The following is a 24,447-nucleotide window of genomic DNA, read 5'->3' as shown; positions in this document are numbered from 1 at the left end:
GTTATTCGTCGAATAAATGACAGTTATTCGTTATTCGAGCTACGTTCGAATCACGAAAAACCTTATTCGACAGAACACTGCTAATTAATCCTTTTCTCGCGAATATCGAAGAGATTTGGTGGAAAAAAACGAGAGTCCAGTCCAGCCAGAGTCCAAAGCCCAGATACTAGGACGATGGACGAAACAAAACGTCATATGAAAACGCTAGAATTCGGGGGAAATTAGTGAGACACGCTGCCATCTGGATTCTGTGGGGCAATAGAAACTGACGCCACTAGAGGCCCCCAGAATTCTGGGGGCCTCCAACGGCCTAAATTGCTATTACCCCCCAGAATTCTGGGGGGCAATAGATTTTACCTTATTGTTACATACTATTCTCGTTCAACAGCTGAACCCTTGGTTTATTCCACACGATGGGCAATTGTGAAGCAATTGTCAAGCCCATCTTTTTTTCTACTTCTTGCATGGTACTGAAACTTCGGTATGACTGGTCCTTTTCTGGGCTCACTGAGTACTCAGTGTTCTGATAGGTAGGATTTATCATGGCACAGTTTTACCAAATTCACTGATTACCTTATTCTCACAGGAAGGCATGGTTTCTTAACGAGCAACACTTGTTTGGCATTTTGTTTGGATGTTGTCTTGGTGTATGTGAAGCCTGCGACTATTTCTTTTCTGACAGAAGACTAATAAAGGTGTCACATGTTCAGCTAACAATCAAGGTGGCTGTCTGATCCAGCATTGCTCTGCTCATCAAGAAATCCCTGGGTGTAGCTCTCAAAGATACTGTGTGTGCAATTTTTTCAATTATGTTCGCACTGCAGTGTTGCACTGTTCGTATGCATCCTCATCGGGTCAGCTTGTGTTTTTACCATCAGACTGTGCGATTTATTTTTTCAGTCGTATGAAATCAATCCCCAGCAATCACCTGTGGGATCACCTCTTATCAATCAGCAACAGCCGCAGTTTTCGAACATTTATTCTAAAAATGGACAGCATGCACAATCAGGTGAGGTGATTCCCCAACAGCATTATTTCCAGCAGATCACGGAAGATAATTCAAACGTTATCACAAATAATGCCAATCCTCACTTGAAACAGCAGCAGCAACATCAGACAGCCGATAACTATTTTTCTCCGAGTCAAGTCCACAATAATACCTTTACTCAGCAGCATGAAAGATGAAATCCCCGCATGCCAGTTGCCGGGCAATATTCAAGGAGTCCAAGTGTTACAGCAACAACAGGTAATCGTAAACAAATGCAATTATTTAAGAAAATAATTGAATAATGATAGCTACAGTTGTAGGCACTGTAACTGCTGGAGGTGTTAGCTACCTCCAATGGATGGTAAGCAACCCACCCGAAGATTGATATGACGATGATGCGGTTAACACTAAACATCTATCAACACATACTTCATCTTCCTCGGCACTTTGGGTGAGTATTTAATGTTAACGCCAGAGGTTCGTCTTCCCGTGCGTAGTCAAAGGCCCGACGGGTTCAACGGTTCAACGGTCAAACACCCCTGACAAAATCCTTACCCAAGTCCACCTTTTTACCTAACCCCGCGAGTTTAACCCATATTCAAGAGGCGAGCATCTGGCCTAACATATTATATATTTCATAGTATAAGTTTTTGTTTATTTTAAATGTTATTTTTTTTTCTAAGTTTTTTAATATGATTAATCAAGTACAAAGTAAAGTTAAGAGTAAATTAATATTATTAGAAAAAAGGATAATTACATTACGCACCATTTAAAAAGAAAAATTAAAAAATTAATTAGATAATTAGATAAAAAAATTGTAAATTGAATATTTGTCATTGTCAAATGAATAACGTAATATAAACCAATTAGTCCGTAAAAAAACATTGTCAATTGAAACAATAGAATAACATAACAAAACATTATGAAACATTACAAAAAATTAAAATAGCAAAATTTAGTTTAACAAAAATGAGTGTAAAAAAACATTGTCAAATAAAAAACGTAAAATAAAAAAAATTTGTCTGTCAAAAAACATTGTCAAATAACTACATACTTTATACAAAAACAATTAAAAATCAAGAAAAAAAGTTGTTTTTTTACAAATTAAAAAAGTAAACAATTAGAATTCATCCATACCTCAAGTATTGATTCACAGGGTTCCACGGGAGGTTCATGCCGGATTCCATCGCTCTCGTTTTCTCGCCTGACGATAGTTGGAAGATCTGTGGGAGAAATCAGGATTGGTGGATCAGCAATGCGGGGTTGGCCTTTTCTTTTTCGGCGGGGTGGAGCGACCGGCGGAGTACCAGAAGGAGACCTAAGGATTTCTGTCTTTTGGAGGAGGCGGAGCTGATCTGATCAACGAATCAGAAAATGGGCTTTGTTGCTCACCGCTGTATATTTTTCCATGTAAGCGTAGGGATTAGGATTAGGGATAGGATTATCAACCACAACTTATGTTAAGCTTGAAGTCTTACAGCCACTAATCCACTTTGTAATTACCGCTTCTTCACCAGCTCACCAGCTCATACACATAATCCAAGGTTCATCCCTACTAATGATCCATGACTCACTGAAAAGATAGTGATCCAAACCGATAAACAAAAGCTCAAGTCTTACAGCCACTAATCCCCTTTATAATTACCGCTTCTTCACCAGCTCACCAGCTCATACACATAATCAGCGTTCTGTCGAATAAGGTTTTTCGTGATTCGAACGTAGCTCGAATAACGAATAACTGTCATTTATTCGACGAATAACGAATACGAATAAAAATAAGGGTTTTATTCGAATTTTCGAATAGAATAACGAATAACGAATACGAATAAAATTTCGAATAAAATTTCGAATAACAAATAAAAAAATTGTTGAACGTTTAGACGTTACACGTTTACCTTTAAGTTAATAGATAGCAATAAATTGCATGGCAAATGTTGATTTTTATTAAACATAGCACGACGACGTAATGTCATACACAATCATTTTATCAAACATTTGCTGACTTTGACTTGGTTAAATAAACAGTAACATGAAATGATGAAACATTGAAAACGTTTTTCGTTTTTGAAACAAATGCTCTTGATGAGTAGATGTGGGCTGACGAGAGAATTTTAACTAAAATCACATTTAGTCAATGACAAGTTAAAAGTTATCAGTTTTGATTGAATGACAAGAGTTTTCGTTCGACAGTTTTAAAGAACGAGCAAAACAATTTGCTCTGACTCGTTTTGACTTGGTTACGTGACATAAAATCCATAAGCATATAGTAATCCTATATGATTTTGGATTTACATTCTTAAGTATACTACAATAGTATACTTAAGAATAAACATTAAAACTTAAGAATGTGGAAATAATGAGGATTGAGGAATGAAATAATCGAATGATTACTCGATAAGGCTGAGATCAACCAGGCCGGTTTAAAGACTTTTGTGCACTTTCAAAATCAGAAGAGTTTCAAAAAGCTCATCTGACAAGCGATTTCTTCGAATAGTTAAGACCAAAGGTCCAGCGCTGAACAAACGTTCAACTGGTGCGCTTGACGGAAGCGCGGTATTAAACCGGAGGAAAAGGTCCTTGATGCGGGGATATTTATTTAGAGAAATTAAGTCTCTATCATTATCAATTAGAAAAAGGTCGAGTTATTCATAACTGATGTTGCTCTAGAAGGGATATCTAAGGGGTCTTCCAGTTGCTCATTATGGAACGTTTCTCCTAAAACATCCAGTTTTTCAAGTTCAGCTTCTATCAATTTCCTTACTTTACTAGTAAGTTCTTCATTTTCTTTGGCGATCCAGTTGAATTTGAACCTTGGGTGAACTGTTGTTGCTATCATCAAGGAATCCCTTTCCAAAAGTGGCTTGAATCTAAAAATAATTAGGGATTGTTATAGAAATTTCTTAAGTTAAATTCTTAATTGTTTAAAGAACTACCTTCTTTCAATATGGCTCATAAGCCCACGGGAAATTGCGACTCCGTATCCATTAGGGGCAAGATCTTTGCATTCTGTCATGGCAATCTTGATTTTTTGGAAACACGGAATAACACAGCCCAGGTAGTTGTTTGTTTCAGACTGTAATACATCCAAGTATTTGGCCAGAGGCCCCATTACAGCCTTGTATTCCTTCAAAAGAGCAATATCGGATTCGTCGAGGACGTCAAGCTTAAGTTTCTTCATGACAGTGTTGAGTGAGACTTGGTCTTGCTTCAAAACGCAATCTACGGAGTCGTATTCTGAATTCCATCTAGTCGCGCACGGTGTTTTCAGTTGGCAACCTAAAAGATATATAGAACACATTAAAATGAGTTGATGAAGAAATAAATGAATCTTAAAATGCTTCTAGCAGCAAATACGTAACTAGTAATTACCGAGAGATTCATAGATGAGTTCAGATGCTTGAATGCTCCTTGTTCGGAAGGAATCGTGTGTCTAGCGTTACCTTACCGAATTGAGTTGTAAATAATTAAAGTTGATGACACAAGTTTGAGATTGCGACGCTGACTGTATTGTCTGACTCGTTGGATAGATAGCTTGAGACTCTCTCGGCCCGACCCCCTCCAAAATATGACATTGACACCAGGGGGAAAGGGCACAAAGAATCAGTACAGTCGGGCGGGGACAAGGGCCACCTATCGGGGGCCCCGAAGATCGTATTCCCGTAAATGGGCCGGAATCCTGGTTGTACGGCCGGATCTCATCGTCGGCCGTTGGGGACGTCTTTCGTTTCCAACATACTCCCCACCAGAGCCCATGCCTTGGGCCTCGACCTCGCCGACGTCAGTTGCGGCCGGATTGGCCACATGATCATCTTCTTCGACGTCAGCTGGATCGATCGAAAGCAATGGGAATGGAGCCGGATCGGGTGGATTTGGAAATTGCGGAGCAGTTGTTTCAGCTGGCTCCGGATTCAATACACCGTCTGCGATCTCCACATCTTCCGGTTGATCTTCTCTAAGTTCTACGGGATACAAACATTGAATGGCTCAGGTTAATAAATTACCGGATGGGAACTTGACGATCGCGGATCGGACTAAGCCGTCGCAGCTGGGGAGTAATTCCTTCTACTCCCGTCTTCCACATGAGCCGTTTGGAAAGTTTGTCGTGGATTACGACAACTTCTCCGACGCGGATTTTTCTACCCGACGCTCCCTTTGCGTGAAAATTATCCAGCTGCATCAGGTAATCGGAGACGAACCGCGAGCACAAGTTGCTGACGTAGTCACGCCTGTTCTGATCCATTTTCTTAAGTAGTTCACTTGTTGAATCGGGAGCCAATAGGTTGACTGCTGGCTCCGGCGTAGCACAAGTTGAACGACGATTGTTGAGAAACTGATTCGGAGTGATCGGGAGCGGATCGTCCACGTCTTCGCCAATGTAGTTCAACGGTCTCGCGTTAATCACACTTTCTGTTTCGATTAAACTCACTTCCAGCTCGTCGTACGTGAGACATGCGCGCCCGTTGGATCGTCTCAAAAGATCTTTCGTGATCCTCACCATCCTCTCCCAAAATCCGCCCCACCATGGAGCGAGGCTAACAGAGAAGATCCAGCTGGTTCTTCTCATGGCGAGGAGGTCGTGAACGGATGGGTCGGATCGAATGTTTTTAAGATATCGAGACACACAGCGGAATGTTTGGGCGTTGTCACTGTACATCACTGACACTGGGCCTCTTCTGGCGGAGAATCGACGGAAAGCTAACAGAAAGGAGCGAGCCGTCATGTCCTTGGTTAACTCCAGATGAATCGCTCTCGTCACGGCACAAGTAAAGATGCACATGTAACTCTTGGGTTGCTTTTTGTTGACTTGTTGTGTCGGATCCGGTTGGTCGCCATCGTCTTCTTCTTCGGGAGCTTCTTCGGTGGGAAGCTCCGCTGCATCCGGGTTCTCTTCTTCTGGTGGAGGTTCCGGAATGACTTGTTCGACGGATGGCGCCGACTTGGATTTCCTTTTCGGAGTTGCGTTTTTGTAGTACAGCGGGCCAGCGAAATCGGTTCCGGTTATTTCGAATGCCCTGGCATCGCGGAGTCGGTTGGCTGGTAGCGGCGCTGCTATTTGTCGGAAAGGAGGTGAAGTCAGCTTCTGGCACTTCACACAGGCGAACCAAACGTTTCTCACTTGTTGGCGTCCTTTCACGATCCAATATTTTTCTTTCAGTTCTGACAGTGTCGTCTTTACTCCTGTGTGTGAATTAAATACATGTTTGTTAGTTATTAACATTTTTACAACAGGATGGTTTGCTGGGAGAAGGATCGGTGGTTGAATGTCTCGATCCCTGAGGGCGAGCGCCACTCTTCCAGTGACTCGGATGAGTCGATCTCGATTGTCCCAGACCGGTCGGAGCGATGCGATTTTCTCCTTTGGGTGAATCTGCAGTCCGAGCTGGAGTGTCCGAAAAGCTTTGGGATAGCGTTCTATTTGGAGCTGTCTGCAGATGGCTAGCTCCGCTTCGTTCAGCTCTTTGGTGACTACCTTGTCGATCGTTATTTCTTTTCCGGCGACTGTAATGACTTCTTTTAGTTCAAGTCCTGGGTCGCGCGTTCTTTTCTTCATACGGTTGAGTGCTCTGAGGACCCAGGCTGTTCTGAAAAGTAGTTTTGTCCATGTAGAGGTTTTGTCGAGGTACCATTCAATCGGCTGGGCTGTTTCGACTGCTGCAAAGGAGACAGTTGCCGTTTTCTTTGTCTCCTCTTCCTCGATTTTCTCTTGAGTTTCGGTGGAGTGGTTTTCTGGAGAATTCGGCCATTCGCTTTCTCCTTCTGTCAGCCAGGCTGGTCCATGCCACCAAAGTTTCGATTCCACCAGCGCATGCGCTGGCGCTCCCCGCGAAGCGAGATCGGCTGGATTCTCCAATCCGGGGCAATGTCTCCACCAATCCGCGTTGGAAAATTTTCTGATTGTTTCCACCTGGTTTCGTACGAATGGTCTCCAACGATAAGGATCTCCTCGTATCCATCCAAGTGTGACGAGGAGTCTGTCCAGTAAGTCGTTTTCCATGACTCGGTGGAAGGAGGTTCGGATTTTCTCTCCTAAACGAATTGCTAACAAAGAGCTTAGTAGTTCGAGTCTGGGTAACGTTACTTTCTTTTTGGGAGAGGTGCCACTCTGGTTTTGCTTGCAAGGAGGATGGTGTAAGGAATTCCGTTCTCCAGTCGGAGCCGTGCGTAGGCTACTGCTCCGTAGGCTGCTTCTGATGCATCGCCGAACACGTGAATTTCTGCGGAGACGATGGAAGTTTTGAATATCCAATCCATCGTGGGATCTCCAAATGATGTAGATCCTTCAGGCCTTTCATGATGCTGCTCCAGGTGTTCTTCACTTCGGGTGTGGCGTCATCGTCCCAACCTATGTCTCCTTCCCAAAGTTTTTGATAAATTATTTTTAAAAGTAAGACTGTAGGAGCTAGGAAACCAATTGGGTCGAATATCCTTGCTGAAATGCTCAGAATTTTCCTTTTGGTGATTTTTTCTCCTATCTGCACAGCTGCTTCCATTATAGATGTAGGGTCAAATTTAAATGAATCGGAGCTCGTGTCCCATCTAAGACCCAGTGCCTTTTGCTGGCCGTCTATTGTGGGTGAAAGAATTCCGACAATCTGGTTCGACATTTCTTTTTCGGTGAGAAAGTCACGGAGCTGCTTGTTGTTTGTTGCCCAGCTCCTCATGTTGAGTTGGGCCTCTGAGAATAGCGTGACGGTTTCTTCTACCGTAGTTATGGCTGTTGGCACGTCGTCTGCTCCTCCGAGGTAGTCGTCTACGTAAAGCTGCTCTTCTATCTGCTCGACTGTCGTAGAAAATCTAGATTTGACTGAGAGCAAATGTTTGTTAATAGTGACTCTTAAAAGGTATGGACTTGAGCTCAGCCCAAATGGAACTCTTTTCCATTTGTACGCGATGAAATCGGAGTTGGGTTCTTCCGGTTTTCTTGGCCATAAAAATCTGACAGCTTCAGCGTCTTCGGGCTGCAGCGCGATGTTGAGAAAGGCCTTTTCGATATCCGCAATCCAGGCGATCCGGTTCATCCGGAAGCGCATTAAGACCGAGAGGAGATCAGGATTAAGATTTGGTCCGGTCTCCAGAACATCGTTGAGGCTCGGTCCATATTTGGATCTTGCGGCGCCGTCGAAAACTGGTCGGATTTTTGTGGTGGCCTTGTCTGTTCGGTAGACTGGATGATGCGGTAGATAAGTGTGGAGGCCATCGTAATTGAAATCAGCCTCTTCTACAAATCCGTTTGCTATGAGTTGTTCGATTTCTTTGTGTAGTTGGCCAAGTCGACTGGAGATTTTCGGAGCTTGTGCAGCATGTTTTTCAGTCTTACTGCTGCCATCTGATGGTTGATTTCCAGTCTCCATCTGTCAGTTGTCCATGGTATTGGCGTGCAATATCTGCCGTCTTCAAATCGCGTGATTTCTTCGCAGAAGGAGCGGAATTGATCGTCCTTCTCCACAGCAACGCAGTCGTTTAAGTTCGCGAAATTTTCTAGACGCCAAAATAACGACATATCAAAATTTAACTTCTCCATTTCAAACCTTTTTCTTTCTTTTGTTGAGTCGAAAAAGCAGATTTGTTCAGAATTTTCTGGTAGTGGAAGGAGACTGGAGTTTCCTGTCTCCCTGCTTTCCGACTTGTTTGATTGGATGCTGTTAAAAATTTCTGATGGCTGTGAGGTGATCTGTGGTAGAGAGCAATTTGAATTGATTAGTAGTTGACTGACAATTGATTGACTTTGCTTCGATGTTGTTTCTTGGGATGGACCGCCGATGACCTTTCCAAGTTTCGAACTGTAGGCTCTGAGTCCGCACGGGCTTGTAATTGCTGGCTGGTTGAACATAATATTGAACATTTGGTCCATTCCAACAAGAATTCCGACGTCCTCGTCTCCTCCTTCACGTTCGAAGCGGTCGTCTGCCAAATTTTCATTTTCCAACCACAGTTTTCTTGCAAATTCTGTAGTTTGGTACGGGCCGGTGCTTCCTACTTTGTCGGTTGCCTCCAAAGCTTCTATGCGCACCGTTGGGGCTCCTGGCCAGGTGCCCCGCACCGTCATTTCGACCACGTTGTGAGTTTCTGCTGGAGGGGCCTCTGTCTGGCGGAAGGCCCTGGTCGCGATTTGTTCTACCTGGATTATTTTCAGTTGAAGTTCTCTTGAAATCTGCTTTTTAATCCATGTTCTATGGCTGCCGTCGTCGAGGAAGAGAATTGCTCGGATCTGCTTTCCGTATGGGCCTAAAATGTAAACGGTTGCTGTTTTGAGAATAATCTCACCGAAGGAGCTTGCGCACGCTGTGGTTGAGCTGCTTCCAGCGGCCGGTTTATTTGGGATTATGGTTGAGGATCCGAATCTGGTATCTTTCTCGGCACACAAGGATGTGTGGTGCTTTGCACGGCATCGCTGACACCTGTGGGGATTGAAACAAACGGTGGTCTCGTGTCGACCGAAGCAGTTTGAGCATCTTCTTTCGTTGGTGATGACTGCCTTTTTTCTTTCAGCTCCATTGGGCAATTCGTGGCCCAATGCATCTCCCTGCAGAACACGCAGGGCAGCATTGGCTTTCTTGAAGATGATGCTGTCGCTTCTCTCCTTGATGGTGGTGGGCTGCCATTTCTTCTTGTTTTGCTTGGATGGTATGTTTGTGGAGTCGGCTTGCTGCTGACTCCGAGCTGGGAAGCTGTCGGTGTTGTTGCTGGTGTTGTTTTTGCCGGTTGCGGAGAATTTTGGGCCGGCTTTGGTGTAGTAGCTCTCAGACGGCTGAGTCGCTCTGCAGCTTCAACTTGCTCTTCGATAAATTTTAACACTTGGTCAATGTCTGTTACCTTGTTTGTTGCGGATTCAGCCCACTTTGCTTGAAGTTTGAATGGGATCGAGCGTAAAATGCTTGATCCAAGGAGACATCCATGGCTCGTTCTTGCAACTCCCAGTGTCTCCAACGCATTGATATGTGACTGGATAGTCAGCTGGAAGCACCTGAGCGCCGCGGTATCAGCTATGTCTTTCACTGGTTGCAGCGTTGCTAACTTGTGGGTGTGGGCCTCGATCAGGACGTCCGGTTTGCCGTACATCGCCTTCAGTAGATTCACTGCAACGGTGTAGTTGGCGTCTGTCAGCTCAAGGTTCTCCACGCACAGCTGTGCTTCACCTTTCAAGTAGTCTTTAAGATATCCAAATTTTTGAACTGCCGGAATGGCTGATTCATGGACGGCTGCGTTGTAACCTTCCCAGAAGGCCGTCCATTCGAGCACGTCCCCTTTGAATGGTTTAATTTGACGTTTTGGGAGTTTAGTCGTTGTAACTGCGGCTGGAGCTGCTTGTGCTCCTGGTGCAGCTGCTGCTGGAATGGCGGCAATCAGTTGTCGGAACAAGTTCTGTTGATCTTGAAGTTCTTGTTGACGGATGATTCTCTCTTGTGCTCTTGCAGCGTCTTGATCTATTTTTTCTTGGGCCCTTATGGCGTCCTGATCGGCCTTTTCTTTGGCCCTGATGGCGTCTTGTTCGGCTTTTTTCCGGTTTCTTTCTTCAGCTTCTTTGAGTGCTTTGAATTCATCCTTTTTCGCCTGACGATCACGTATGCAGCGTTGCACTCATCCTCCAGAGCGATCACGCTGTCGACCTCGGCATCGAATTGTGCACGGGTCGCGTTTGATGCTTCCATGTCTCTGGCGACCGCTTCTGAGAGTCGATTGTATTTAGCTTGCATGCTTTTTAGACTGGTTTCAGCTCCTAGCAATATATTGTAGATTGTTAGGTCTATTTGTACGATGTCGTATTGCTGGATGTTGTGGATCCAGCGTCTGACGTGGCCCTTGATGGCCCTCCGGGACGTTTCGTTCGTTGGGGTGGTCATCTTGGGTGTGATTGGAGGGAAGAAAATAGTTACTAATTTGTTTTGGTTTGATTTCTAATTGTTAAGCCTATTTTTTGTTGTTGTTTGCTTGAGGTGTCTGCTTCCAGTTCTGAGTGCAGCGCCTCTTGCGGTGTTGTTGGAGAGTGGCTGCTTCAAGTTTTGATTGCAGCGCCTCTGCCGTTGTTGTTGGAGAGTGAAAGTTTTTCGTCTCTCCCTTCTCTCAGTAGGTGGCGTGACGAGCGGCGGGTCGGCTAAGTTTTGGCTCGACCCTAGTTCACCTAATCGCCTTCAGAATGCTGTGTTCTGTCTGCTGAGAGAAAAAAGAAAAAGGTTTTTGTTATGGAGTTCAGCTGTTGCTTATCTCCCAACTGATGTAAGAAGGCTTTTTTTTTGAATATTGTTAGAGTAAATTTATGGAAGAAAGACACATCCTGTATTTATCGACGACAAGACGACATTCCTAGAATACAGTGATGTTATTGGAACAATGGAGGGATTTAATTTCCTTTTGTTGTTCCGCCAGTCTTCGAATCCAGGCGATCCTGGAAATTGATCGTTCTCTGGGGCCTTCTGGCGAGTGCATCAGTAGCCCCCTTCCTCTTGCTCGGCCTAATTTTTGCTGAAAAAAAAAGGAGCCCTTCTTGGAGCTCCACTAAAGTGGAGCGTTGAGAGAAAAAAAGAAAAGGTTAAGTTGTGAAAAATTGATGCAGGAATAAGCAGAGAAAGAGACAGATCAATAGTAAACTTTCTGAATTTAATTTAAGTTGATGTTTAGGGAGAGAGAGAGGAAGAAAGAATTTCAAATGTTTTTACTTTTAAGAGAGTCAAAAAGGAAAGGGGTGAATTGCTTTACAGTCGAGTGTGTGTGTGTGTGTGTGAGGCGTTCAGATTTTCTGACGCCTCAGGCCCACGCGGTTTGTCAAAAAAATGGCGATGACGGCTAGACGAATTGTCGAAAAGCACACACACATATACACTTAACTAAATTTTCTGGAAATTTGATTAAAGGGAGAGTTTTAAGTTTGATAGTAAGAGCAGTTTAAGTTGAAAGAGTCAGTGGGTCTTTGTTGCCAAAGAGACCCGAACGCTTTGCCGAGGGGCGTTCTCGTTGCAGTCAGCTTCACAAAAAATATACCGGTTCAAAAAGGAAGGTTCGAAGGACCATGTTCGGAAGGAATCGTGTGTCTAGCGTTACCTTACCGAATTGAGTTGTAAATAATTAAAGTTGATGACACAAGTTTGAGATTGCGACGCTGACTGTATTGTCTGACTCGTTGGATAGATAGCTTGAGACTCTCTCGGCCCGACCCCCTCCAAAATATGACATTGACACCAGGGGGAAAGGGCACAAAGAATCAGTACAGTCGGGCGGGGACAAGGGGCCACCTATCGGGGGCCCCGAAGATCGTATTCCCGTAAATGGGCCGGAATCCTGGTTGTACGGCCGGATCTCATCGTCGGCCGTTGGGGACGTCTTTCGTTTCCAACACTCCTGTTACTTAAGTTCCATAGCTTCTGGAGTTTACCAAAGGCTTGCTCATGATGCTTTTAAAATATCCCAGAGCGGCAGTTATCGATAACTGTTTTGAAGTCAGCTGTAGCTACTAAATATAAACTATGCGTAACACAGGGAATGTCTTCACACAATGTGCTTCGGTTGTAGTTGAATTGCATCCCGGTCTCATCGATTTCTTGCGAAATTGCAGTTTTCAAGATATTGCCCACTGAGACTTCTAGTTCATCGAAGATAAGTTCACTCTCAAGACTATCTCCAATATCAAATTCCAAGTAAATAAAATCTTGCAGATTCATGTCTTCGAAGTCATCGAGTCCAAGATCATCTAAAAACCACCAGGAACAAAGAATTATTAGTTGGAATTGTTTATACAATTCATTGGAATTATGACCTACCACCAGATTCAACATCAACAGTTGGTGTGTTTTTCGCCTTTTTGGCTTTCCTTTTTTCTTCTCGAATAGATTTAGCCTTTTCCAGTTTACGTAATCGGATGTCATTCAACCTTTCCTTGTAATCGTCCTGCATGGACTGGACTGCTTTCTTTATGTTTGCCCCATTGTCTGTGACGATGCAACATACTTTTCCTTTTATATCGAATCTTTTTATTTCATTTTCAATGAAATTTGAGATAACGTCGAACGTGTGGCTACCTATAACATTAAACTATAAGACGTTTCTGTTGGAAAATACAATAAAATTTAGCTTCCTACCGGTCATTCTCTTGCAGCATAGAGCTTCTGATTTTCTTGTCAAATTGTTTTCTTCAAGCCAGTGAGCAGTGATGCCAATCCATGCTCGATGTGATGTTGACCACATATCTGCGGTTAAACACACATATTTTGCAGCTGCAAGGGCACTAGTAACTTCCTTTTCGAATTTTCGTTTCTCTTCGTCGATAAGTGACCTTAACTTTTTGGCACCCATAACATTAGCTCTTGGGTTAAGACCATTGATAAGGGCAATGAAAGCTGGATCATTGACGGTGTTAAGTGGAAAGGCTTTCGTTATTATGAGGTTCACAATAACAGCATCAATTTTGCTCTGTTCTAATTTAGATAGCTTTGATGGGGCCTTGGATGACGAAAAATTCAGGAGAGATTGACGAACAGCTACTCTTTTCTTTCTGGCAGCAACCGTTTTGGATGACACAGTCACACTATCTCTAGCTTGTTTTCTTTCCTTCTTCTTCTTCTTATAATCATCATATAAGTCTGGGTGCTGCTAAAATATTGCAAACATTGTAAAGTAGAATTAGGATAAATTGATCAAGACGATCTTACAGCAAATTGAAAGTTAGCATCATTACCTTGATATGCCTCACCCAGTTGGTTGTTGATCGAACCTGTCCACTGCATGGCTTGAGACACTTTTTACAATTCCCCCTTATGTTGTCATTATCTTTCGGCTTTGATTCCATAAGCTCTGGGTCAAAAGTAAAGAAGGAAAAGCAGCAACGGTTATACCAGCAGCTGCCTTCAACCTCAACATCTTTATCTTCATCACGAGTCTCTCCACTATGAAATCCAGCTTGATCACTTTTCTTCCTATGTACAGTACTATGGCTGTTCTCTTCATCATCACTTGCATGATTTGACTCCAATGTAGAAGAAACATTACTGCCTTCGTAAGAGCTTTGTCTTTCCGGGCTAATATTGCGAGCAACATTCTCATCGTATTCATATTCTTCGTAGTCGGACATGCTGACATATGAATGACTCCTTGTGCATGTGCTAAACAAGTTTTAAGACGTTAAACAAAGACAATTTTTTAAATTTGAGTCATGCAGTTTGCAAGCACCAAGCAGATACTTAATCCTTACTCAGCCAAATAAATTTTTTCGGTGCCGATTTCAATTTGCAATTTCAATTTGGAATGTCTACACGCAGGCTAACTAGTAACTACAAGTCTACAACTATGAGCTCATCAAAAACAGCAGACTAAAAGTTCTCGGCGAAAGAAAAATCTATACTAAACAGCAAACTTTAAAAAAAAATTTTTTTTTTTAAATATTCGAAATTGTATTCGAAATCATGAAATCGTGAGGTACAACGAATACGAATAACGAATACGAATAAAGAAAATTTTATTCGACGAATAACGAATAACGAATACAATTATTTCCTTATTCGTTATTCGAAATTTTATTCGAAAGTTTTATTCGGCAGAACACTGTTAATTAGGCCCTGCCATGTATTTTAAGGTTCAGTTTATGTGATAAGGAACTTACACCATGGTACAGTTAGGTGAAGAACAATCATGCAGGTACCAATTCTCCTGCTCTTACACATTAACATTTAAATTTTCTATTTTAAACATTACAGGCAAAGTTTAAATGAAGTCTAGGCATGTTGAAAACTGCAGTTGTAGACTAGGTGATTGTCTTTTACGAGGTAGTACATGAATTGTGTTGATTGATACTTAAGCAATTAATGTTCATAATCCTGCTGGTGGACTATCCATCGAGCTAGTTCATTGGAAGATTAATCTGCTTGTCTTTAATATTGCAGGTGTAGCTGAAAACAATAATGCAAGTGTTGTACCTTGATGGTTCAGGCCATATTCATTACACGAGTGTTTGAGTTGACTTGCACAGTGTCAGCTACCCTCACTGAGACAGTGCCTTAATTGCTGGTTGCAGAACGTCAGTATTGTTTTACATCCTAAAATGTCTGTACATCTTTCATTTTGGAAGACTAATGTGTTCCTTGCAGATTGCAGGCAAAGCTTGTATTGTTGCAAGTATTATGTTGCCGATCTTCACTTAAAGTAGTCAAATTGGTAAACCATTTATTAATTATTTTCACACAACAAACATACAATTTAATCTTTGTGTATACAACATTTACAGATCCAATCATCATCAGTATTAGTTGGGAAGTCACCAATACACATTCGATGGAACCATTCCCCACACCGGTCACACTCGATGTACTCCCACTGCTCGGAGGGTAATTGGTACGCTGTTCTGCGGCAATTACAAAACACCTCTTCAGTTTTTACCGTCTCGCGAGATCGCTTGCGACGACTGATGGTAGACGGAAACGATGTTAGTTTTCCGGACGTCATACACTCGTTCAGGTGAGGACGCAACTGTTTTGGATCGTACAACATTCCTGTAGGGTCTTCCCCATTTGCTAAACTGGTAGCGAAGGCGATGGCGAAGACCCCGCAGTCGTAGCTATTGTTTTGTCTTTGACATTGTTTGACGATATATGTCATCTTTTTCTCATCTGTTTTCAAAAGACTGGACATGCAGCTTAGGACATGTTTGTCGTGCCAGGCACTTCCCGCCAAACTGTCATACACATTTACGTGTTCCGGTTGGACGAATCCTTTGGCCACCAGCACCCAGTGGTCACGGCCATCATGAATAACCTGCATCCATTTATCCTCCGTCGCCTTTGGATATTCAAGAGTTCCTCCAATGGTTACCCAATTCAGTCCGCCGATCATAGGATGTTGTTGCTTCAGGATTTCTTGGGCTCTGTTTACGTATCCCGAACAGAGCTTGCTGGTTTTAGTGAGAGGCTCGATCTTGTCGAGAAACAACATTGGCCTAACTCGACTACGTTTCGGTGCGCATGTAGACCACTTCGGCATCTATTAAGGTAATGTGTGAATTGAGGGAAATATCGGCTAAAACTTAATCACGTTTTAATTACCTCAACAGTTATGATTTCTAGGCTTATTGTGGGCAACGGGGAAGAAGAAGCCGTTTGAATCATAGCTAACTCCATCACCTATTAAAGTAAAATACGAATTGAATTAAGTAAAAGCAGAAAATTCATCACGTTTGTTTTTACCTCTGTAGGTCCAGAACCTGTTGAATGAAAAAGGGAGGGAGCAGCCTTTTCAACGATAGTTTCGTCTATTGTTATTGTTGCCTTTGTGGAAGTCTCCTCCAGCGCCCCATTTATCGCCTCTTCCTCATTTTCATATTCTTCTTGGAAACCTTTCGGCTCCAGTTTCCTCTTCTTGTGGTAGGAACTGAAGTACCCAGCGTTTTGTTTCGGACGTCCTCTTTTTTAGGGAGCGGCTGGAAGGTGAAGATAAGACCATGGGTGGGATGAATTCTAAAAATAGTTAATGGTAAAAATAAAGTAAAAAAAAAATTGAAAACTCATTAATATTCAATTTACCCTTTTCAGGTCTTCAGTAGTTTCGTCATGTTCAACGACAAAAGTAGGATCATCGCCTGGAGAATCCTCATTGATTGCGAAACCTTCATTCAATGCTGTGATAACATTGTCGTTGGAAACCGGTTTGTTTTGCACCAACGTGACCGGCTTATTCTCCTTGATTAAGGTGTGAATATCCTCAAGAAGTTGCATCTTCTCTTGAAAATCATGTGCAGCTAACACGCTTAGTGTGTCAGCTAATTTCCGAAAAAAAGTTGTTGCCATCATAAACTGGTCTTTCTCAGTTTTTGGTTTGCGGCTCTTTTTCCTTTTATGCACTCCAATCGGAGATGACCTATTCGCAATAACAGTTGCATCGTCCTGGTAATAGAGAAGATTTGATTTTAAAAATTTTGTAAGTTTTAATGATCTTATTATAAATTATACTTCAAGGCATTCGTTTCGCCAGTGTTCTGCAAAAGATCCTGTCGGAATTTCGGTGTTCTCTTGGATATCAAAACTTATTATATGGCGGCAAGGCAGCTCAAACGCCATGAAGAAGTCACAAGTACAGGCCGTCAAATCACTTTTCAAGCGGTAAGTGGTGTTGCGTGATGCAATGATGTAAGTTGAAGTTTCCTAAAACGTATACTGCTACATTATTGTAATACAAACAATACTCACATTTTACTTTACTTTATTCAGGACGAAATCATAGGATTTCTTTTTCATAATTTTGATCTCTTCCTCCATTTTGCTCCACGCATAAGGCGAAATGGATTCTGCGAACTTCTTAAGCAATGGATGCTTTGATTTAGTGGCAAATCGAAGTTCCCTGATGTTTTGCTTCAACTTGCGATCGCTTAGACGAAGCATTGCGATGTTAACCAGATTTTTAAGCACTTCCGCCAATCGCTGGGTCTTCTGAAGAACGTCTTTGATGGTATGATGAAATCTAGTTTTACAAAAAACCGTTTTTAGTTATAATTCAAATATAATCAAATTTTTTACTTAACTTACCGTTCAAGGCGATTAGTTGTATTATTACCGAATGTTGGTAAATGTCGGCGGCCGAGATGCGTCCACTTTGTTTCTATATTGAACCAATGGTCTCGGAAATATGTAGCAGTACTTCCTGTTCCTCCATCTGTTAGGTAAACGCTTTACATTATCTTAAGTTCATTAATCTTTATTATTTAGTTACCTTGGCCCAATAGAAACGCTTTAGCTGAATCAAAATCAGCTTGCGTTGTGGCGTACATAGCCGTACGGAAATGCTTACGGATTTGGTGGCGCTTTTCTATGTCAACACGCTCACCCTCATTCACTTTGTTCAAGTAGAAATCAACGGACTTCAAAGCGTGAAACTGACAGAGAAGGTGGGTTGCAGAGGGGAAATATTTTCCTAAAGCGGAAATTTCGGCGCAATCCTTGTCAGTCAATGTAAATTTCGTAACAGAGACGTCATTGTTCTAGGTAAATATGTTTATTATTATTTGTTTATTTAATCTTGTTGAATTAATCAAACCTCCGAAAAAACCCGCAGACATTCGGAAATTGCTTCTATGGTTTCTTCTTTGATGAAGAACTTGGCAACGGGCTGGCCGTCACCATTGTTGTCTTCGATCAAAATGTGGTAAAGGGCGAAGCCAGCTCTGGTCGTCTTGTAGGTTCCATCTAGCTCTAAGACTTTACCATATTTTTGATATAGCTTTCGCTGCCTCTCAAGCTGGACAAATATGGCAGCCACTTCGCCATATCCGTCGTCCAAAACCTTCACGATGTTATTGGGGTTTTTCTGCAGATCGATGAGCAAGTCAACAGTATTTTTCCACTCGTTTTCTGATTTCCCTGTAAGTATGATAGAAAATAGTATGATGTTTTTTCATTAGTTGTAATCTTTTTTGTTTAACAAGACTTACCTGCTAATTCCTGTTTTATATTAATCAGGTCCTTGCTAATCAGATGGGTTCCAAATTTATCCTGTAGGATTTTTCTTACTTTGGTGGCTTGACCGCCAGCAGAGAGAGCCTCCTTTGCAAAATCCAATGCTTCGGGAGCCATTTGTCTACGTAATCAGGTATGGTTAATTGATTACTCATAATACAGGATCAGAACTAGCTTACTTTTTGCGCGCATAGGTTTTCAAATGTTCTTCCGAAATCGGGTGGTTTTCATGCACAAGATGCACCTTGGTAACTTCAAATTTGTCTATCTTGCTACAGAAGGTAAACTGAATTTCCACAGGGCAGCCATTTGGCATCACATTTTGATTGAGACGTTGCTGTTTTGTTGCACGGACTCTATAAATACCAAAATGTGGGCATTTGTACGTGAACCTTTTATATAACCACTTAGGATCGAGTTTGTTTTGGTTTTTGATGTCATCATTGTAACTTTTGATTGACTGAACGGGCTTACAACGACGCAAATACACATGTTCTTCAACCGCTAATTCCTTGACGTACTTTTCTACCTCCTCGAAACTATTAAATCTCTTTCCTTTTGAAAATAACTCTAGGATCGTCATTCTTAATTCAAAGCCAGAACTCTATTGCCGGAAATTTTCCAGTTGCAGTGCTCATATAGGAAACGAAACCGTCTTGCGCGCACCCCATTGGCTGTCTTCATTTCAGAGGGTTACCTGTTCTCCAAAAATCTTACGGCTTCCGCCAGGATCCAATCCATTGATTCATGCCGCGTCCCAAGGAAGTGAAATCATCCCATTGGGACTAGTTACATGGTCGTTATCCCGATCCCATCGCCGCAACCTCGTCGATGCGAAGAAAACCCTTTGCCGCTGCCCCGTGTTGTCTCTTGACTCTCTTCCTACTTGGAATGCCGCAGAAATTTTTAATAAATAGATATAGAGAAATAGTAGCCTACGAGCGAGGGTGATTGTCAAATTTAGTGTATTTATTATTTTTGCCGTAAATATGTGACAACATATATTCAATAACAGTAATTATATCTATACCTACTGGTAAATTTTACTCCGTTTTCTGTGGGGCAATAACATATTCGATCACTAGAGCCCCACAGAATTCTGGGGGGTAATAGCAAATTTGGCCTAAAGAGCCCCCCAGAATTCTGGGGGGTAATAGCATTTTTGGTCGCTAGAGCATCCCAGAATTCTGTGGGGCAATAGGCGTGACCGTAACAATAAATGGGGATACCTTACGCACATTAATAATGTATATCAATACATACTTTTGTAACATCTGAGGTGGGTGAAAGTAAATCCAGAGAGTGGAATCATAAAGAGGCTAAAGAGGGTTCCATAGTGGAGTAACAATGAAAAAGAATTCCAAAGACCTTGGTATCCACTGAACAATCACTTTACACCAAGGACCAGTGGCACCTGCAAAACTATGGTCCATACTGCTGATGCTATTGCCCTAGCTAAAAGATACAAAAATATGGCGGTAAAACTGAGTTAGAAATCAACTTAAAACAAAAATCCTAATATATTTTACTCCTAATAAAAATAACGGGACATGACACACTTGATTCTAGAACGTCACTGATAAAAATGGGCGTCTGCCGGGCATTATCTGGCGTTGTTTCCATTCCAGCGTTGCCAAACTTATTTTTTTCTTATAATTAACTGATTACTTAAATACCCGCAAAACCTTTATATAACGAAACCCTTCCTATTCAACATCATAAATTAATTTCTTAATGTATTACTCCATTCATAAATCAATAAGGAAGATGTCTAAGACTAGTGAAGAACAACCACCAGAGCAAATTAAAAGGCCGACAACCCTTTTACAGGTAGATATTGAAATTAAAATTTATTTTAAATATATATATTAATATATTTTTATTGTGTATTCAGGGTGACTTTATTATACCATGTCTCCCAATAGAGACTTCTACTCCAATGGATACAAGACCCAATGAAACCGATGAAAAAAGTGATTCCAGTCCATCATCAGACGTTACTGAATTCAGCTGGTCTGATGTTAGCCCCCAACCGGGTGGGATAACACAGACCAGGAAATGAAAACAATCGAAATCAGCTCGACAGTTGACGTAAGTTCAACCATAGAACTGGATTAGTTTGATATTCTTTGAAATATATAATACATACTTTGAAACACATACAACTGAGATTAAAATTCTTACAGTAATTAATCAATTTTTCATAAAATGAGCTATATAAATCACTTCATATACAATGCGTTAATGCAAGAAAATAAAAAATCGGAGTTAAAACAAAATTTTTTTGGCTGTTTCAATGTATGCATAAACGCCAACGCTGTTCTGTCGGCTGAAAACTATATAACCCGTGCCTATACGAAGACGGGATAGGACCTACGGAGGGGAGAAATAGGACCTATGCAGCGGAGAAATAGGACCCATCCAGCGGAGAAATAGGACCCTAAAAAGAAAGTTTGAAAAAGGGGTTCTATTTCTCCGGGTCCTATTTCTCCATGGCTTTTTTTTGGGTCCTATCTCTCCGGGTCCTATTTCTCCATGGCTTTTTTTTGGGTCCTATCTCTCCGGGTCCTATTTGTCGGGGTCCTATTTCTCCGGCTACCAAATAAGCTTCTCACAATTATACGAATGTTCACTCTGACAAACTGACGTCCACTAACTAACTAACTGAAAAATTAAGGCTAAACAGTAACTAAATTGTATACGCAGTTGTCAAATGAAATATGAAACTAAAATAAAAATATTAATTGAAAATTAGCTAAGTGTTTTCAATATTTTGTATGATAGCCTTTAGCATTCAGACAAGCTGCACATCTTGTTTTCAATGACAGAATATATTTTCTCAAAACTTTCTTTGGGATTTCATTCAATTCTTTTTGATTTTTTTCCACATAACCTCTTTAGAGGATCTTTCAGTAGTGTCCATTTTGCTTTTGACGTAATCCCAAATTTGTTCAATTGGACATAAGTCTGGACTCTGTGGAGGCCATTCCAAGTGAATCAAAGTTCCTACATAACCAATAGGCAGAAAAAGCAAATGTTTTAAAAAATCTGGCCAGGACACAAATAATGGAAAATTTTCCCATATTCAATACCGTCTTTTTCTTTTCTAGAAAGATAACTTCTATTAATTTTAGCCGCATGCCCCGGATCATTATCTTCCCGTGAAGAATTTTAGCGCCCAAGATCCAAATCCATTCAAGTGAACGCATTTGCAATGCGATTTAAAATCATACAACGGACACATCTTCAAATTTAAAAGGAAGGGGGAGGAAAAAACAAAGCAGCCACGGCGCTAAAATTTTTCGCGGCCCAAGAACTATTTTCCGTTCGAAAGCTGATGTAAAATTGCATTATTTATGGTTTCAATTAACACATTGTAAAAAGCATGCATTATGGGGGGCAATTTGGCAATTCAAATTACGTTCCAAATAAACAATATGCAAAAACTTTCATCAGCCACCGCTAGATGGCCTGGGTAAACTTTTTTTTTTTGTTTTGGTCCTAAAAATGTCTGGACATGAGGCGTACTTAGAGGTTTTAAATAGTCAGACACCTTTAACTCTGAGCTACGGGAATTTAGGAAATCAAAGACGACGTAATTCGCGGACAGCTACTTCTCCTTCGGGAATAAACAACGTGCTAGCTGACGCCAGAACGAAGGTATTCAGTGTTTTCCCTTACAACAAAAGACAAATAAACTTATATTCTTTTGTTTTCCCAGCTCTTCAGCTCATGGAGGGACGGAAGTACCCAGGGTTTTCTGTTTTACACTAAGCCCACACAGAAAAGGCAACCAAACAATTTTTGGTTTATTGGGCCAGATGCAGAAAACTTCAGGGACAGCACTGGTTGGGATGATGGAAATGGTGGAGGCTTAAGGAGTATCATCGAGAAACTATTCTGTGGCTGGAAAGCAAGTAAGTATTTAATTTTGTTTTGTATACAAAGTACGATACATTTTCATTTAAATTTTTTAAATTTGTATTGTAGGATCCCCCGATGCACTTCATGTGCCAAAAACAAAAGTAGTTCCTAATCAAGAACCTACATTGGACATCACAGGAGAAACAGTTGATGTTCTCGACCACATTTCAATCACCAATGCAGCAAGCATTGCTGTTGAACGAGCAGAATCCTTAGCTGCCAAAAACTTATTGTCAAAGCAAAAACAGCCAGGATGGAGCACTATGTCTGCAACTGAAAGGGTTGCTGCAGTAAGTAAAAGGTAAGAATAGTTTGATTTAATTCTTTTAGTCTTAATCACATGAGTTTCATTACATTAGGTATCTTAAGAAGAAAACCCGTCTTGCTCAAATGGATACTTCCATTAGGGAACATCATTCCCCAGACCCGGGTCTTTCACATTTCCAAGATTTGCCCTCAACATCTGGAAGTTTTAGTGTCTATCCCTCCCCCTCAAAGTCTTCCACGCCAGATGCCATTTCACCTCAACTAACCCGATCTTCATCATCTGTAAATTATGCTCGAACTACTAGCAAATCACCTTTTAAAGTGACCCAGTTGGCAGGTGTTGGAGAGAACCAACTTGAAGATATGGGAGGTAAGGTTTCATCAGAAATTTTTTAACGTTTAGGAGTGACATTATGGTTTGACTGTTTTTTTTCTTCTAGCGACTAAACGAAGGCTATTTATGCCTTGCCAAAGCGATCGACCATCTGTTCTTACTTACTCCGATCATCGAATCGAGCGCAGCTCTATTCGTGTCCAGCTCAGCCCAAAGTCAAACCTTTTTTTTTGCAGTTGTGGTCATGGCCATTTTGGAAACTCATAAGAAGCAAACAAACATCAGCAAGATTATTACAGCAGTGCAAACTGCGCGTAGGTTCCACGCAGCTCAATACCAGAAATACCTGAATACCGACGACGAAGCAAATGACGAAGATGTCGGTGGCGAAGGTGAACGCCCAAGGGTTGATGTGCAGACTATATCAGAAATTGAATCACGAGTGAATCAGATTCTAAAATCTCTGGAAGTGTATTCTGACACACAAGCCTAATTTAAAATTGCAATTTGCCTGAATGTTGAATTAATGTTTTTCGTTAAAGCAGTGACATCGTGTTTAGTTTTCATTCCTTAACAAATAAATTCAGCAAATGGTTTTCTGTTTATATTTGTTTATCTCAATTCTTATTCAATAGAAAACAGCTTTCTCTATTCATTTAAATATATAAGGTTGGGTAAGGAAATGGTAAATTGAAAATCTGGCCAGATGACTTCCATTTAAAATACAGTCGCAGATTAAATGCATTTTAAATTCATTTTTGAACGCATATATCCTTTTGAAAAAAATGCACCAATATCTAACTCATAAACGGCCATTTGGCGTAAAGATAGCGTTTTCGGCGCACATTAATCGCTTTTATGAACACTTAAGAAACGCATTCATCCACAAAAAATTGCAATTTGAATGGTTTTCAACTGCATTGTTGATCGCAAAAATTCTTCACGGGTTGTTGCCAATAGAACCGCCTTCCTTTAAATATTTCTTTAGCCTGCTTCACACCTTGAACGACAATACCGTGATACATTTTGGCATCCATAGTTCCTGTAAAATATAGTTGCAATTAAAACTCAAATTAAAGCCATCCTAATTGAGAAAAATCCTTTCTTATACTACAAACGGAAAATTATTTCTCTCGATTTATATTTATGTTTACCCTTCACCTCGAAAATCACGGTCATTTTATGAATCAGTTGAATAAAACACACAATGTTCAGTACTTGTTATTGGTTTTGAATAAGAATATCATGACTTATTTTACGATCTCAACTTCGAATCAAACGAAAATTCAACGGGTACCATAACACGACAGACGACTCATCCTTGCTTATACTACAAACGGAAACTTGTTTTTTTTTAAATCTATATTTATGTTTACCCTTCAACTCAAAAATCACTGTCATTTTATGAATCAGTGGAACAAAACACACAACGTCCAATTCTTATTATTAGTTTTAAATAAAAATATCATGACTTTATTTAAGATCTAAACCGTGACTCGAACGAAAAT

At 41.2% G+C, this 24,447-nt stretch overlaps 4 protein-coding genes, 2 long non-coding RNA genes and 2 pseudogenes across 11 annotated transcripts; 3 read left to right on the top strand and 5 right to left on the bottom strand.

Moving 5' to 3' along the window:
* Nucleotides 1–233: 233 nt before the first annotated feature.
* On the top strand, nucleotides 234–1,475 carry LOC123475876. 5 transcript variants are annotated; one of them, XR_006651403.1, is made up of 4 exons: nucleotides 234–530; nucleotides 587–788; nucleotides 901–1,246; nucleotides 1,303–1,475. It is a non-coding gene; the product is annotated as an uncharacterized LOC123475876 (long non-coding RNA). The 5 variants fall into 5 exon arrangements; XR_006651402.1 differs by having other exon boundaries at nucleotides 587–1,009; nucleotides 1,105–1,246; XR_006651400.1 differs by having other exon boundaries at nucleotides 587–1,009; nucleotides 1,102–1,246.
* A 3,143-nt stretch (nucleotides 1,476–4,618) lies between these two features.
* On the bottom strand, nucleotides 4,619–5,228 carry LOC123475868 (annotated as a pseudogene).
* Nucleotides 5,229–5,241: 13 nt separating this feature from the next.
* On the bottom strand, nucleotides 5,242–6,392 carry LOC123475867 (annotated as a pseudogene).
* Nucleotides 6,393–7,155: 763 nt separating this feature from the next.
* On the bottom strand, nucleotides 7,156–8,340 carry LOC123475958. Its single transcript, XM_045179215.1, has one exon. It carries the CDS (start codon nucleotides 8,338–8,340, stop codon nucleotides 7,156–7,158), a length of 1,185 nt encoding a protein of 394 aa, XP_045035150.1.
* A 4,430-nt stretch (nucleotides 8,341–12,770) lies between these two features.
* Nucleotides 12,771–14,075, bottom strand: LOC123466555. Of its 2 annotated transcripts, none has more exons than XM_045178928.1 (2): nucleotides 13,656–14,075; nucleotides 12,771–13,570 (listed from the first exon to the last, which is right to left on the bottom strand). In XM_045178928.1, exons 1-2 carry the CDS (start codon nucleotides 14,046–14,048, stop codon nucleotides 13,013–13,015), a joined length of 951 nt encoding a protein of 316 aa, XP_045034863.1. In that variant the 5' UTR covers nucleotides 14,049–14,075; the 3' UTR covers nucleotides 12,771–13,012. The 2 variants fall into 2 exon arrangements, with proteins under 2 accessions (XP_045034863.1, XP_045034864.1); XM_045178929.1 differs by having other exon boundaries at nucleotides 12,771–13,567.
* A 1,094-nt stretch (nucleotides 14,076–15,169) lies between these two features.
* LOC116922345 lies at nucleotides 15,170–15,945 on the bottom strand. The gene has a single exon (XM_045179214.1). It carries the CDS (start codon nucleotides 15,899–15,901, stop codon nucleotides 15,170–15,172), a length of 732 nt encoding a protein of 243 aa, XP_045035149.1. The 5' UTR covers nucleotides 15,902–15,945.
* Nucleotides 15,946–16,009: 64 nt separating this feature from the next.
* On the top strand, nucleotides 16,010–17,626 carry LOC123475871. Its single transcript, XR_006651394.1, has 6 exons — nucleotides 16,010–16,097; nucleotides 16,161–16,438; nucleotides 16,498–16,851; nucleotides 16,921–17,064; nucleotides 17,173–17,410; nucleotides 17,496–17,626. It is a non-coding gene; the product is annotated as an uncharacterized LOC123475871 (long non-coding RNA).
* Nucleotides 17,627–21,912: 4,286 nt separating this feature from the next.
* On the top strand, nucleotides 21,913–23,544 carry LOC116935108. The gene is made up of 5 exons (XM_045179016.1): nucleotides 21,913–22,074; nucleotides 22,136–22,331; nucleotides 22,405–22,639; nucleotides 22,698–22,975; nucleotides 23,046–23,544. The coding sequence occupies exons 1-5, from the start codon at nucleotides 21,922–21,924 to the stop codon at nucleotides 23,204–23,206; spliced, it is 1,023 nt and encodes a 340-aa protein (XP_045034951.1). The 5' UTR covers nucleotides 21,913–21,921; the 3' UTR covers nucleotides 23,207–23,544.
* The last annotated feature ends 903 nt before the right edge of the window (nucleotides 23,545–24,447 follow it).

This window comes from Daphnia magna, linkage group LG9, assembly GCF_020631705.1.
Source record: "Daphnia magna isolate NIES linkage group LG9, ASM2063170v1.1, whole genome shotgun sequence".
Taxonomy (NCBI): Eukaryota; Metazoa; Arthropoda; class Branchiopoda; order Diplostraca; family Daphniidae; genus Daphnia; species Daphnia magna.
The sequence above is the reverse complement of the archived record's forward strand: the minus strand, read 5'-3'. Positions and strand labels throughout refer to the sequence as shown.

Excerpts from the sequence above, each read along its gene's own strand:
- LOC123475958 (XM_045179215.1), bottom strand. The coding sequence starts at position 8,340 with ATGGAGACTGGAAATCAACCATCAGATGGCAGCAGTAAGACTGAAAAA.
- LOC123466555 (XM_045178928.1), bottom strand. The coding sequence starts at position 14,048 with ATGTCCGACTACGAAGAATATGAATACGATGAGAATGTTGCTCGCAAT. Across the intron at positions 13,571-13,655 it reads ACTGGGTGAGGCATATCAAG|CAGCACCCAGACTTATATGA; the intron begins GTAATGATGCTA and ends GCAATATTTTAG.
- LOC116922345 (XM_045179214.1), bottom strand. The coding sequence starts at position 15,901 with ATGTTGTTTCTCGACAAGATCGAGCCTCTCACTAAAACCAGCAAGCTC.
- LOC116935108 (XM_045179016.1), top strand. The coding sequence starts at position 21,922 with ATGTCTGGACATGAGGCGTACTTAGAGGTTTTAAATAGTCAGACACCT. Across the intron at positions 22,075-22,135 it reads TAGCTGACGCCAGAACGAAG|CTCTTCAGCTCATGGAGGGA; the intron begins GTATTCAGTGTT and ends TTGTTTTCCCAG. Across the intron at positions 22,976-23,045 it reads CCAACTTGAAGATATGGGAG|CGACTAAACGAAGGCTATTT; the intron begins GTAAGGTTTCAT and ends TTTTTCTTCTAG.